The 15,625-nt window shown below is 41.0% G+C and overlaps 1 protein-coding gene across 3 annotated transcripts in view; it reads right to left on the bottom strand.

Moving 5' to 3' along the window:
* Positions 1 to 15,625, bottom strand: part of CDKL4 (cyclin dependent kinase like 4) — a 53,416-nt gene that overhangs the window by 14,998 nt on the left and 22,793 nt on the right. For all 3 annotated transcript variants that reach the window (XM_065929392.1, XM_065929391.1, XM_065929393.1), the window contains one exon: positions 5,979 to 6,051. In XM_065929392.1, coding sequence (XP_065785464.1) covers positions 5,979 to 6,051 — 73 coding nt within the window. The remainder of the gene's footprint in view (positions 1 to 5,978; positions 6,052 to 15,625) is intronic.

Here is a 15,625-nt window from a genome sequence, read left to right as displayed (position 1 = left end):
GTTTCAATGATAAACACAGCCTATTTATGGTTACAAATATGGTGTTCCTTCTTTTTTTCTAAAACCTTAAATTGGCAATTTTTCATTTGTAAATCTTGTCATAACAAAAAAGTTGCTATACTAGGGAAAAAATTAAAATAATTATTGGATGGGAAAACTTAAAAAAATTTTTTTGAGAAGGGAATATCATATATTTCTTCCACTTTTTACTGAGCCCTATTTGAATAGTAAGAGGTAGAACCCTGAATGAAACAACAAAGTCCTAGTGTATAGCATAGAGAACTATAGTCACTATCCTATGATAAACCATAATGGGAAAGAATATTTTAAAAAAGAATATATATGTATAACTAAATCCCTTTACTGTAGAGCAGTAATTAACACAACACTGTAAATCAACTATACTTTAATTTAAAAAAAAATCTACCCTGAATGAGATTACACCCAGAGTGCCTCTAATAAGAATGGCTGCCACCCAAGAATCACAATTCAGGTTGCATAAACATTACAGATTTGAGAAACTGGAAAAACATTCAAATGATAACAAAAAGAAAATGCATCAGAGTGACCATCTTATTTATCATCTGGTCAGGATGTGTGAAAAGGAGCTAACTACTCCGAGAGGGCAACAGACCATAGTTGTCCTAGGCCAGCTGGAACCTATGGCCACCTATTAACAAGAGATACCAAAGATTCAGCCTCAGGAGATGAGTATCCTCAAGAGTCAGCTAATCTGGAACCATGAACAGGTTTCTTAAGATGTGACCTCATGATGGAGTCGCTCCTGGGAGACCAGGTCACCACTGGGAGGCATTCTCCCCTTAGAGTCCTCTCCGTGTGGAGAACTTGCAACTTGCTGCATCATCCTAGGACCCTCAGTGAAGCAAATGCTCCTTTCTGGATGTGAGAGGGCTAAGCTGGGGGTGCGCATGACGGTGGGCTGAGTGAACCCCACCCACTGTTATTCCAGAAATGGCTACTGCATGCTGTGGATGCCCCAGGAGAAAACAGCTCAGGCCCTCATCTTCAGAACTTTAGCTTTCCAGATTATTCTCCCTCCAAACAAGCAAATAAGTTAAAAACGCTCTTGCTCTTCTTCTACAACTCAGCCCTCACACGGAGCTCTGGACTATTCAGAGCACTTCCACATTGCATCCTTGCAATGATCGTGTGATGGCAGGTGGCTACCGCTGGGCTCCTGATTAAGTCCCACAACAATCAGTTCCCTCTGCCTGACTTCTCTGTTGTGATGTCAGTCCCTTTAAGTATTCCTTTCAAACTGATGATTTTGAAATTATTATTATTATTTTTTTTGCTTTTATAATAGCTATCTAAGAAGAGGAAATGTTGAATGCTAAATTCATTCTGGGTCATGAAAAAAAAAAACAGCACTCATACTACAAGCTTGTTTGTATTTAGTCTCAATTACTGTCAACTGTTTAATCATTTGTATGGCCATCAGCTAGAAGAAACCTTTTAAGGTCTCTTAAAAGTCCTAAGGCCTTAGATAGTCATTTTTAAAGCTGCACTGTTCTGACATAAACCAACATAGTTTTCATCCTACCTTTTAGGCAACACATTTATGAAAATTGGATTAACACTGAGTCATATTCACCTATAATAGCTACTGATTTAATAAGAACAGGTTATGTCCTTCAGATCAGTCTGCAGCAAATTCTAAATTTCTGGATTATGTGTGGTACTACCAAGTAAATGGACTTTTACTGCTACCTATCTGCTGCTGCTGCTAAGTCACTTCAGTCGTGTCCGACTCTCTGAGACCCCATAGACGGCAGCCCACCAGGCTCCCCTGTCCCTGGGATTCTCCAGGCAAGAGTACTGGAGTGGGGTGCCATTTCCTTCTCCAATGCATGAAAGTGAAAAGTGAAAGTGAAGTCGCTCAGTCGTGTCCGACTCTTTGCGATCCCATGGACCACAGCCTACCAGGCTCCTCCGTCCATAGGATTTTCCAGGCAAGAGTACTGGAGAGGGGTGCCATTGCCTTCTCTGGCTACCTATCTAGTGGCCTACTGAAATATGCAAACCCCTGTGAAATTTATAGCCACTTGTTTTCCAACCAATATATACAAAGGCAAATGAAGTACTGACATGTCCCAAAGAAACAGAAAAAAATCATTTAGTGTAGGTACAGGTAAGAGAAGCTACAAATAAAGAAGAATAGATGAAGTACTGAAGATAGAAAAAGAGAGTAAAAAAATCACAGGAATAGTAAGAGCCAGAGCATGGAGAACAGAAGATGCTCTGACAAACAGCATTCACTTTCTCCAATGCAAAGCTGCACTCAAGTGTAAACTCTGTAATGCCTCTTGCAATCAACTTATTTTTCACCAAAGAACAAGAAACTTATAAGTCAGGGGAATCAAAACATTTTAATAAACTTGGGTTTCATACACAGCTTTTAGCAAACATTGCTTAAACTGGGTTATGTTGGCTGATGTACAATCTCATTTTTACAGACTCACAAGCCCGTAGGAAGAGGTATCCATGGTATTTTAAACCTGATCCTTAATTCTAAGAACCATCTACAGAAACTTCCCTGACAGAAGCTGCCTCTTTACATAAGCCTGAATGGACATCTGAGAAGGTTGTTCTTTGAGCCTTATGGACTGACACTCATAATCAGAGAGGAGAGAAACCTCCTCCTTGACAACTAGGACACTGATATCAACAAGATGATAATGGATATTACAGCCAGACATACTCACATTTTGGAAGTCACCATAATTTTGCCATTTTGATATGGAGTTGTTTTTCTTTTTACCATACTGTATGGCTTGTAGGATCCTAGTTCACCAACCAGGGATTCAACCGGGGACCATGGCAGTGAAAATACTGAGTTCTAAACATTGGACTGCCAGGAAATTCCCAGACATGATATTATTTTTCTCTAATTGATACATCAAATATATAAAAATTCATGAGTTGATAATGATGTCAAAGGGTCACTTTAGTTACCTCACTCTAGCCATATTATAGGGTAAAAAAAAGATCAAAATGAGTAGGTATTTTCTTAAGTCCAGTGCTTCTCAAAATTTAATGTGCACACGAACCTCTTGGAGATCTTGTTAAATATGCAGATTCTGACTCAGCAGATCTGGAATGAGCCTGAGAGTCTGAATTTCTAATGAGCTCTGAGGAGACCCTCACCAACTGCACTCTGAGTAGCAAGGCCTTAATCCCTTACTACCATGACCTTGGCTGGGATCTCCGCTCTGGAGATAAAAGATAGTCACTGTGAATCTTCAGCAACACCATGGGTGGGACTGCCTTTCCTATTTGAGAGTATCATGAGGGTTCCTTTAAAATAAGGAGAGTATAACGGTTTTAGATGTAGTATTGTAACAGCTTATACATGATTTAGATTTTTTTTTCCTTTGCATGTGTTTCAGCTAATAGGTTTATTTTAAAAAGATACACAAAGACTTACCACAGTGTAAGAAAAATGGGATAACCAGAGTTCAGAAGTAATTTTCTTGTCAGAGGAAGATAGTTTGTCTGAAAAATTATCCATCTCTAATAATGGGTTATAAGTGGGAGGTTTTCAATATTTTAAAGTTTAAGGTACAGAATGTGTTGTTCCCAGCAGAGGAATGGAGGTAGTTGCACAGAGCTACAATAACACTTGGGTTCACCCTAAACGGTCAGTCATAATCAGGTAGGTAAGGTGACTGATGGACTCATTCATACATTCATCCAGTTACTCCACAAATGTTTCCTGAGCACCTTTTATAAAAAAAGATCCAGACCAGGCATTAAAGAGATACATACAAAGATAAATCACCCACAGAGACTGCATTCAAGCTTATAATCTGATTATACAGGGATAATACACAAATAGTTATGGTAAATAGAATTTTTAAAAAATCATTTTAATTACCCATAAAACTCCAGCACCACACTTAGGCGAACTTGAATACCTCTCAGAGCATGGTGGAAAGCAACAAAGATGTGGGTGCAATTCTGCATCATCTTCAGTAATTACTTGAAAGCACAATTTGCTTTCAAGATACACAAATATGTATCTTGTGAGCAAAACATCTCTGTATTCTATATACTTTATCAATAAAAAGTCAAAGCTCTTCTGACTTACCCTAACAACAACAAAAACCTCACTTTCTTTTTTTAGATAGTTTTATTTATTTTTGGCTGTACTGGGTCTTCGGTGCTACCCTGGGCTCTTCTCTAGTTGTGGGGAGCAGGCCTACTCTCTAGCTGCAGTGTGCTGGCTTCTCCTGTTGGGGAGCACAGCTCTAGGGCTCGTGGGTTCAGTAGTTGCGGCTCCTGGCCCTGGAGCACAGGCTCAATAGTTATGGCACACGGGCTGAGCTGCTCCTTGGCATGTGGGATCTTCCCAGATCAGGGATTGAACCCATGTCTTATGCGCTGGCAGGTAGATTCTTTAACCACTGAGCCACCAGGGAAGCCCTTCGCTGACTTTCTTCTGAACACTAAGGGAAGCTTTCCTTAAGTACTGGAAATTAGTTCCATGATTGTGTACTCTTTTTCAGCAATCCTAGATTACTAGGATAGATATTCTGCTCTTGGCATCAAAACTGACCATATAGTAGTCTGCATCCTTGCCTCAATACTGCCTTTATGTAGGCACCAACTCAAAAGTTTATAAAAAATAAAAAAAAAACCAAGCTATCATTATAGCAAAAGCACCCAAGAGCTTACTTAATGAAGCTCCCGCTGGCCTAAGATGGAACAACCTGAACATCAGAGAGAACAATGACTGCAAAGGATGGAAACATACAGCATGCATAAAATCATGATGATGCCCTACGCCTCCCCGAAACCCTTCACTCTCGGAGGCTGCTTAGAGACACTCTTGGTGACACCACTTCATCACTGTGAGTACTGACATCTAAAAGGAATAATCACATATTTATCTTACTGTACTTTATAGTAACCAGAGTCCATGGTAAATTCTTCTCCATAGAATTCCAATCAATAAATGCAGAAGGAATATTAGAATTAGAAAATTGCCACCTTTTAACCTTAATGAAATGCTGGAGAGAGGTAATAATGATCCCTAAATGCTAAAACTAAAAAAAAGATTGACAGTGAAAGTGCTAAAGAAGGGGATCAAGTGAACATCTCTTGAACCTACTAATCTATTTTAAGACAATCAAAAGTGGGAAAGGCGGCCAGACATTATACATGCCTCAGGTTGCTGACACAATAAGAAGTGTACAGTATTATATGTGAAGCCTTTCTGTCTAAAAAGACTGAGCCTGAGTGTGACAAGCCTCTAGATATAAACACCAATTTATAGTAAATACAGGCAAAAAAACAAGTTAAATAACACATAGGAAGCAACCAGCCAAAAGGATTTCTATAACACAGAAGTCAAAGCATAGTTCTAGGAATGGAAGCTTCAGTATCAATTGGTAAACTGTTAGAATTGCAAATTCTCAGGTTTTATCCCAGACCTACGGAATCAGAAATTCTGGAGGTGGGCCCAGCAAAATGTCTTGACAAGAACTCCAGGTGATTCTGATGCATGCTCAACTTTGACACCCATGGCTCTGAAAAATTAATAATGGAAAAAAGAAAAAAAAAAAGATAGGGGAAAGGAGACCTTTACAGTATAAAAGACATTAAAGACAAAAGAAAATCAACTGCCATGGAGGGTTACACTACTGATATTCTGAAAACTTATCTTAATCCAATTTAAAAATAATCATAGGAATCATTAGTACTGGGGCAAAAGGAAACATTTAAGTTTATACAAACTTTTAATTCATAAGGAATGAATAATTTGATTCTTATAGAAATTGCAAAAAAGCCATTAATAATGGATTACTTTTCCTTGTATTCTGTAACTTTCTTTTGTTTTGCTCTTCTGGTTCTTATTCTCCTTCCATCATTAGCTCTTCAAATAGACCCCTGAGCCATTTAGGAGAGGAGTCATCATGAAGAAATTAGCAAATACATTAGGAAATGTTACTTACGTTGTGTTTATGACAGAAATTGAGAGCTTGAAGTGTTTGCCATAACACACTTTTGATCACTCCATCAGCAACTCTGGGGAAAAAAAAAAAAAAGGAAATGAAAACTCCTAAGATGTGTTTTCAGGAGCAGAACTGGGAATAGAAATGGAATGGGTGGGGCTTGTCACAGTCAATGGATGCAGTACAAAGGGAATCTTGGAAATGTTCTTTTTAAAAAATGTTTTAATGAAAATTGCTTTATTACTTTTTTCATTATAGCTATGTAACTTTCCTTTTTAACTTGAAATTTTTAATGCTTTACATGAAAATTCAAACAATATATAAAAGTAAAGAAATAAAACATGTTCATTCAAATCTTGCTAGCCCAAAATAATTGCTGTAACTTATAGTGATTGTCCCTTTGGGGATCCCTGGTTCTCTTCCTCTCTCTGAATTTACTTTTTAACATTAATATTAAACACATGCATTCATAAGGTTTGATATTTTTAAAGTTAAAAGAATATCCATGAAGAATTCTCCCATATCTGCCTAGCCAATCATTTCATCCTTGGCAAATTCCCCGCCTCTTCAGAAACATTGTATGCATTGAGGTACAGAGACAGATATACAGAATATGTATACATCTATTTCAGTGACCAAAAATCTCATTATATAGATGTATCATAATTTAGTAAGTCCTCATTGACAAACAATTAGGTTTGATCCAAGTTTCATTTCTAGAAACAATGCTTCAGTGAATATCCAATCATCTATCTATGGCAGTTGTGCAATAATCTTTTTAAGGTAAGTTCTAGAAGTGGGATTTCTGGGATCTATGGGAGGCATATATCTATGATAGATTTTGATCCTGCAGGTATGATCTTCAGGTAGAACTGAGACCTGGTTTTGCAGGAAAAAAGGCATCCGTGAAGAGTGACCTTCAATTCATCGAATTCAGGTTGGGGGTAAACACTCAAGCATATGCAAGAGTTGTTTCTGTAACTGTTACTTACACCTGGTAAGATGCAGCTCCAATACTTTGGTCACCTGATTCGAAGAGCTGACTTACTGGAAAAGACCCTGATACTGGGAAAGATTGAGGGCAAGAGAAGGGGATGATAGGGGATGAGATGGTTGGATGGTATCATTGACCCAATGGACATGAATCTGAGCAGACTCCAGGAGATGGTGAAGGACAGGGAAGCCTGCGTGCTGCAGTCCACGGGGTAGTGACTGATCAACAGCAACTTACACCTGGTAAACAGGCAGGTACATGGCCAGGGAGGCGGGGAGAATCAAGAGCCCATGAGAATGGGAGCCTGGGAGCTTCCTGCCTCTGCAGATTTCCTGTGTGGAAAATACTGGGGAGTATTTTCCACTGGGGGATCTGGGCAACTTGTATTCTGAGAGTACTTAGTCTATTTTGTTTAACCATTTCTATAAATTGCAGCAATTACATTCCCCCTAACTTTTCTATTGATGTCCTGTTTCAGGGCATCTCACAGAAAGAGTCATGGCTTTGGTTCAAAAAAGAATCCTTAGTGAGCACAGATTCCAGGAAGGCAGATTCCATTTTAGGCAAAACAACATTTATACAAAATAACAACTACAAATACCACAGATCTTACAAAGATAGTTATCAAAGAGAACACAGATTCACACACATTCATTCCAGAAACACAGAGCGCTGTGACATTATTCAGCCACACTCAGTAGTTATTCAAAGCATTTGGTGAAATAAAACCTTCCATAGAAACCAACTGATACACAACGCTTCGTATACTGTGGGTGAATGACAAACATATAATAGAAGAATTGATAATCATGAAGGTCTGGCAGCAAAAACTAGACATCCTGGGGGCTTCCCTAGCGGGAAGCTTCTTCCATAGCAGAAGGCGTGGGTTCCATCCCTGGTCAGGGAACTAAGATCCCACATGCAGTGAGGCGTGGCCAGTAACTAACCCTGATGCTGGGAAAGACTGAGGGCAGGAGGAGAAGGGGGTGACAGAGGATGAGATGGTTGGACGGCATCATCGACTCAATGGGCATGAATTTGAGCAAATTTTGGGAGATGGTGAAGGACAAAGGATGGCGCCTGGTGTGCTGCAGTCCACGGGGGTCACAAAGAACTGAACAACAACAAAAAACTAATTAAATGCTTAAAAAAAAAACAACAAAAAAACAAGATCCTGGTTCAAGACCAAAGGTGTTAGGGAGGTTGGCAGGGTCAGGGAATTCAGACTGGGTTGCCCAGAGGCTGCTCTTTCAGCCACTCAGGGGAATCCTGGTGCTGACATCAGAGCTCATTATCTTTTAGTTTTATGTATAACTTCATGGGGAAAACAATTTCATTATCAGTGCCCAAGATGAACCAAGCCCTTCTCTGTAAACCCTTGTTATCCTAGAATAAACTCCAAACTTTATCGTGGCCTACCAGCCTCTTAATGATTTCACTTCTATTAACCCCTTTCCCCTACCTTTATCTCCTACCACATTCTCACTGACCTCCACTCTGGCCCGTTAGCGTCTGCTCTTCCCTCAACAGACCGCCAAAGCTTCACATTTACTGCTCATCCTACTCCCCTCACCAGGAATTCTCTAGCTCCTCAGTGGGTTTTCCTCTCCTCCAGAGCCTTGTAACTCCGCAAGGGCTTTCTCTACCTTGTCCATTACTGTAGCTCCAGGGCCTCGAACTGTAACTGGTACCCAACAGGTCCTCAACTAAGCTTCCTTCGCTGGCACACTCAGAAACTATATAAACTCACACCCTGTAATAAATCCCTTTTTGCTTAAACTAGCTAGAGTGAATTCTGTTGTTGAATCTTGATCCGTGCAGAACAGGACACCAGAAGTGGGCATGGGAAGCAAAGTCAAGGCCTTGGGAAGGCAGGCTATCTGACTGGTTGGGTCTGAAGGCAGGGGGATCCAATTACCATAAGTGGCTGTAACACTGGTGAGTGGATACCCAGTGATGAACCAATTATGTGCACAATCACATGTGGTCATCTGTAATAAAGTGCCTATTCAGGGCAGGGTTTTGTTGGACGGAAAGTGATCAAACAAAATGGGAACACATAGGAAAGTAACAAAAGTGGGGTTGGGCTGGGTGCTTCTCACTTTGCTGGAAAAATTGAAGAAAATAAGAGGATAGCTTTAGGTAAGGCTTTGATGTTTTGGCTCGAGGCACAGTTAGGAAACCAGAAGTTTCCATGCTTGCCCTTATTTCTGGTGTTTTTAAGACTCGCTCCATTGGCCACTGGGATTATCCCAGAAGTGACTAAGAAATCGGACGCTGAGAATAGTCCTGCCGGGTGCTAAATGACAACACAGACTGAATTTATGTGAAGCTAATTCATCTCTCAGTTAATTAACTGAGACATACACTTTGAGAAATGAAATGCAACACTTGGGAGTACTCACGGAACTAAGAGCATCCCAACCTCCTGCCAAATATCCCTTCCTTTTTACTTATTTACTTTGTGGCCACACCTCATGGCATGTGGGATCTTAGTTCCCTGACTAGGGATCAAACCTCTTGCAGTGGAAGCGTGGCGTCTAAACCACTGGACTGCTAGGGAAGTCCCAAATGTCCCTTCTTACATGAAGTAGCCCCCAAACTGGTATGGAGACTGGTCTTGCCTTGTGGAGGGCCCCTCATGATCTCACTCGAGGCAGCTCTATAGCATGGGTGTTGTCAATTCTCCTCAAGGCTCCTTTCCCCACCACCCGTCAATGTCTCCAAACTTTGACTAAAGTCAGATCTCAGCATGTTCCAAAGGGCCTATTACAAAGCCAAAGAGAAGAGAAGATTTGCACAGCAAAGAGAACTATAAAATGTTGCTAATCTATACTGGAGCATGTATGTGGAAAGAGATTTCATAAGTGTCGGACCAGAAAGGAGGAAACACGATTTTACACTGGGCTGATTGTAACAGTAAGGGGCACACTTGCTGCCGAGCCTGGTTCAGTAAACTACCTGGAGCAGCTAGGAGTGAGAGGAGTTGATTAATGAACTGGTTGATCAGAACCTGGGCTAGATGGGTACCTGTGCCAAATGAAACTGCAATGCTGGAAGTTCGTTAGTAAAATGAAGAGGAAGAAATCCAAAGTTTTGGGGAGACAGGCGTGTTGGAGAGGATTTATCATATGCAACATGCTCATCTACTTCCCAGCTGTCTCCCCAAAGGATTAACGGTAGCAGTAATCTATGAAAAGCGAAAGCTCAGTTGTGTTCGATTCTTTGCGACCCCATTGACTATACAGTCCACGGAATTCTCCAGGCCAGAATACTGGAGTGGGTAGCCTATCCCTTCTCCAGTAGATCTTCCCGACCCAGGAATCAAACTGGGGTCTCCTGCATTGCAGGCAGATTCTTTACCAACTGAGCCATCAGGGAGGCCTGTGTTTGTCCCCAAATCTGCAGCACTGCTTTCAGTTTTCTCTTTGGCGCCAGACACTTCTACTGGCTCCTCCAACCCGACTGTCTTCATTCCTTGGTTCAGAACCTACTGGTTCTTTTTACATTTTCTAGTGTATCTATTTCCACTATCTGATTATGAAATGGGGAAACAGCTCCAAGAATGAACTCATGGACCTGACAAGACTACCATGGGACGGATTCAGGTTAAATTTCACTGGGGACTCTCAATAAGCTTCCCATCCCCACAAAACTGCCGAACCACAGGGACTTTCAAAGTTACTGGTGATTGGTTTTTACTTTAGAGCATGATTCAGAGATTCCTGAGAGATTGGGTAGTTCTCTTTTCCCAATACACAACTACCCTGATAAATGGCCACAGACCATTTGGGGATAGGCTAAGAGCAACAATTAAGTACATACACATGATGTCAATGCAGGGCTATTTCCCAAGGATAACTGCCTCCTTCACGAGGCCCTGGGTCTTGGCTATTACGGTGTGCATGTGCGCTAAGTCACTTCAGTAGTGTCCAACTCTTTGCGACTCTGTGAACCATAGCCCGCCAGGTTCCTCTGTCCATGGGATTCTCCAGGCAAGAATACGGGAGTGGGTTGCCATTTCCTTCTCCAGGGGATCTTCCTGACCCAGGGATCAAGCCTATGTCTCTTGCATCTCCTGCATTGGGAGGCGGGTTCTTTACCACTGGGGCTTCCCTTGTGGCTCTGCTGGTTAAGAATCTGCCTGCAATGAGGGAGACCTGGGTTTGATCCCTGGGTTGGGAAGACCCCTTAGAGAAGGAAACAGCTACCCACTCTGTTATTCTGGCCTGGAGAATTCCATGGAGTCCATGGGATCGCAAAGAGTCAGACACGACTAAGTGACTTTCACTTTCACTTCACTTTCTTTACCACTAGCACCACCTGGGGCTATTACGGTGGCTGAAGTCAAGCCTCTAGTCATAGTTAATGTAGAAGAGAACCTTAGAGACCTACCCATCTATCTTCTGTGGGAGAACCCTTGGTCAGATCAAATCATTCTGATCACCGCGCTGGCTGTGTTGTCTATTACAGTAACTTCTGGAAGTGCAGTACTCCTCCCTGGCCTCTGTCACCCAGGGACCCCATCATTCCTAGGAAACCAGGACGTCATTTCAAAGGAAGACGTCCCTGTTTCAGCATGTGGGACACGATGCTGCTGCTCTTCTGGCTAAAGCATTTCTCAGTGCTCATGACTCACTGCCACCCCTCCACCAACCCACACCCACAGCTTTACAGGAAATTACCTATGATCAGTTTACTGAGAAGGAAATTAATTCTTTTATATGTCCCATCGCACCTGGGTAAAGATGAATTAAAAAAAAAAATTGAAACCTTATTTACAGATGTACATGATGTGCTGTTGCCAGCCAGAAGTGGAGAGCAGTAGTTTTATAAGACTGTTTATAATTAATTGTTCCCTTATATATCTAATTCTTCATTAGATTTTAAATTTCTTGATGGTAGGACTGTTCCACTATGTATAGTGCAATGACAGGGAAGGGAAATCTTTCCTGTTGGTAGGTGGTAATTTCTATCACATTGCCAACTACTTTACCTACTGGACCTATTTTGAACAGAGAAGGATTTTAGAGAATGGGAATATAATATTTAAAATTTAATCAGATGACACTAGTTGCAGTTGCTTCACATACATGTAGTTTCTTCCATATATCAACTTGAATCAGCCATAGGTATACGTATGTCCCCTCCCTCTTGAGCCTCCCTCCCACCCCATTTTTTCTAATTTATTTATTTTTAATTGGAGGATAATTGCTTGACAATATTGTGTTGGTACATGTAGCTTCTTTAACTGAAGCAAATCAAACAGTCTCAGGGCTGACTCTGCAGCTATTGATCTAACAAATGCTTTTCCCTCTATTAAAAAAGTAGAGGAAACCAGATGCTTTCATTTGGCAGGGGCAGCAGTACATTTTCACCATCTTACTTCAGTGTTAAATTAGCTCCTTTGTGATATAATTTAGTCTCCAAGTCTCTAGACAATCTCACCATCTCACAGCTCATCCCAAACATCCATTACCTTGATCATCTTATATCTACACACCAGTTATTTCTTCAAACTGTGAATTTACCCTGATAAACAATGAAGCTGAAGCTCCAATACTTTGACCACCTGATACGAAGAGCCGACTCACTGAAAAAGACCCTGATGCTGGGAAAGACTGAGGGTGGGAGGAGAAGGGGGGACAGAGGATGAGATGGTTGGATGGCATCACTGACTATAAGAGTTTGCGCAAGCTCCGGGACAGGGAAGCCTGGCGTGCTGCAGTCCCCGGGGTTGCAAACAGTCAGATACAACTTAGCTACTGAACAAACAATGGTCCAATAGACTTGGTATGTATGCTGTTCAGTTGTTTACCTCTGTTTGCTATTCATTGGGTTTATACTCTTTTGACTGTTGTAGATTCTGGGAAGGGAGTGAAAGCAGACAAATATTTTAAATTAATCATAGTTATCTGGAAGTAGCCAGTATTTCATAGAAACAGTGGTGTATCCTGCATTGTTCCTGTTTGCATTCCTTCATATAGATCCAAGCCTTAGGGCTGACCCAAGGCACACTGCATACACTAGCGCTGCTAAATATACCAGTAAAACCACTCTGCTGCGCTTAGTCGCCCCGTTGGGTCTGATTCTTTGCAACCCTGTGACCTGTAGCCCACCAGGCTCCTCTGTCCATGGGGACTCTCCAGGCAAGAATACTGGAGTGGGTTACCATGCCCTCCTCACACTAAATACACCAAATACACTTTCCAAAGGAAAGCAGGGTAGTTCAGAGATCCTCGTGGTTGCTAAATACATACAAGACAAATGAGTTACTCAAATATGCCTTGTTTTTTCTTCTATCTGTGCATTCCACCAAGATCGCCCACCCGGCCAGTTCTTCCCCTTTTCAAAGTCTCAGCCCAAATGCATCCTTCTGGGCAGAAACTTCCCCGATTCTCTGGGACCAACAGATGCTGAAGCTGTTCTTCTCAGGTATCCAAAGCACTGCTGGTAACTCAATCTTCACTGTCATTTGAAATGGCTAGTTTGAGTATTGGTTTCTTCATTAGATTTTAAGCTTCTTGAGAACAGGATTGTGCCATTATATCTTTCTAGCCTCTGCACCAGCAGAAGTGTTCAGTAAAATATTTCTGAAGTGAATGAATGAATCAAAGCATGCTGCACACTAAGGAGGCTATTAGGATGAATTAGATATGAGTTCTGCACTCAAAGGGGAGAGAGGATGCGCTTAAAAACCTGTAAGGTACTAAGTGCCAAGTACCATAACAGGGATGAAGACAAAATTTCACGGATATTCGAAGGAGGGAAGCAATACCATTCAGATACAGGAATCTCAGAGATAGTCAGAATATCTAGGATTTCACATTTTAGAGATTACGATACAGATAGGGAAAGAGGACAAAGTTAGAAGGAACAGCATAAGCCAAGTCCTACAGGCAGCAGACTTCCTTCCTTTCACAGAAGGAAGAAAGAGATGTTCAGTTCAATTAAACTGGTACATGGATTGAATGTATTATAGGTTTTATTTTCAGGGCCTTGAACAATGCATGATGTTAAGCATCCATGTCTAACTTTATGAAAATTTATGCTAATTTATAAATTAACTTATATTTAAATTAAACAACAGATCTGTCCTCTAAAGCCAACATACAAAACCCTATTTAGCTCAAAATAAAGTTGAAATATGAATTAATTCATTTCTTTAACCGTTTTTTAAGTTATTAAGAAAAATTTGTTTTTGGTCATGCCTTGAGGGATGTGGGATCTTAGTTCCCCAACCAGGGATGGAACCCACACCCTCTGCACTGGAAGCAGAGGGTCTTAACCACAGGACCAGCAGGCAAGTCTCTCAAATTAATTTCTATTTTAAAGGTAAAATTAGAAAATTAGAGACACCAAGGGAACATTTCACGCAAAGATGGGCACAATAATGGCTAGAAATGGTACAGACCTAACAGAAGCAGAAGATATTGAGAAGAGGTGGTAAGAACACACAGAAGGGCTACACAAAAAAGGTCTTAATGACCCAGATAATCATGATGGTGTGGTCATTCACCTGGAGCCAGGTATCCTGGAGTGAAGACAAGTGGGCCTTAAGAAGCATTATGACGAACAAAGCTAGTGGAGGTGATGGAATTCCAGCTGAGCTATTCCAAATCCTAAAAGATGATGCTGCTAAAGTGCTGCACTCAGTATGCCAGCAAATTTGGAAAACTCAGCAGTGGCCCAGGACTGGAAAAGGTCAGTTTTCTTCCTAATCCCAAAGAAGGGCAATGCCAAAGAATGTTCAAACTACCGCACAACTGAACTCATTAACCATGCTAGCAATATATAATGCTAAAATATACTTCAAGTTAGGCTTCAACAGTACATAAACCAAGAACTTCCAGATGTACCAGCTGGATTTAGAAAAGGCAGAGGAACCAGAAATTGCCAACATGTACTAGATCATAGAAAAAGCAAGGGAATTCCAGAAAAACATCTACTTCTGCTTCATGAACTACACTAAAGCTTTTGACTGTATGGATCACAACAAACTGTGGAAAATTCTTCAAGAGATGGGAATACGTGACCACCTTATCTGCCGCCTGAGAAATCTGTATGCAGGTCAGGAAGCAACAGCTAGAACTGGACGTGGAACAACAGACTGGTTCAAAATTGGGAAAAGAATACGTCAAGGCTGTATATTGTCACCCTGCTTATTTAACTTATATGCAGAGGACATCATGCAAAATGATGGACTGGATAAAGCTCAACCTGGAATCAAGATTGCTGGGAGAAATATCAATAACCTCAGATATGCAGATGACACCACCCTAATGGCAAAAAGCGAAGAGGAACTAAAGAGGCTCTTGATGAGGGTGAAACAGAAGAGTGAAAAACCCAGCTTAAAACTCAACATTCAAAAAACTAAGATCATGGCATCTGGTCCCATCACTTCATGGCAAATAGATGGGGAAAAAATGGAAACAGTGACAGATTTTATTTTCTTGGGCTCCAGAATCACTGTGAACAGTGACTGCAGTCATGAAATTAAAAGACACTTCCTCCTTGCAAGAAAAGCTTGACCAACCTAGACAACATATTAAAAAGCAGAGACATCACTTTGCTGACAAAGGTCCTTATAATCAATACTATATTTTTCCAGTAGTCATGTATGGATGTGAGATTTGGACCATAAAGAAGGCTG

The sequence above is a fragment of the Muntiacus reevesi genome, chromosome 3, assembly GCF_963930625.1.
Source record: "Muntiacus reevesi chromosome 3, mMunRee1.1, whole genome shotgun sequence".
Taxonomy (NCBI): domain Eukaryota; kingdom Metazoa; phylum Chordata; class Mammalia; order Artiodactyla; family Cervidae; genus Muntiacus; species Muntiacus reevesi.
The sequence above is the reverse complement of the archived record's forward strand: the minus strand, read 5'-3'. Positions and strand labels throughout refer to the sequence as shown.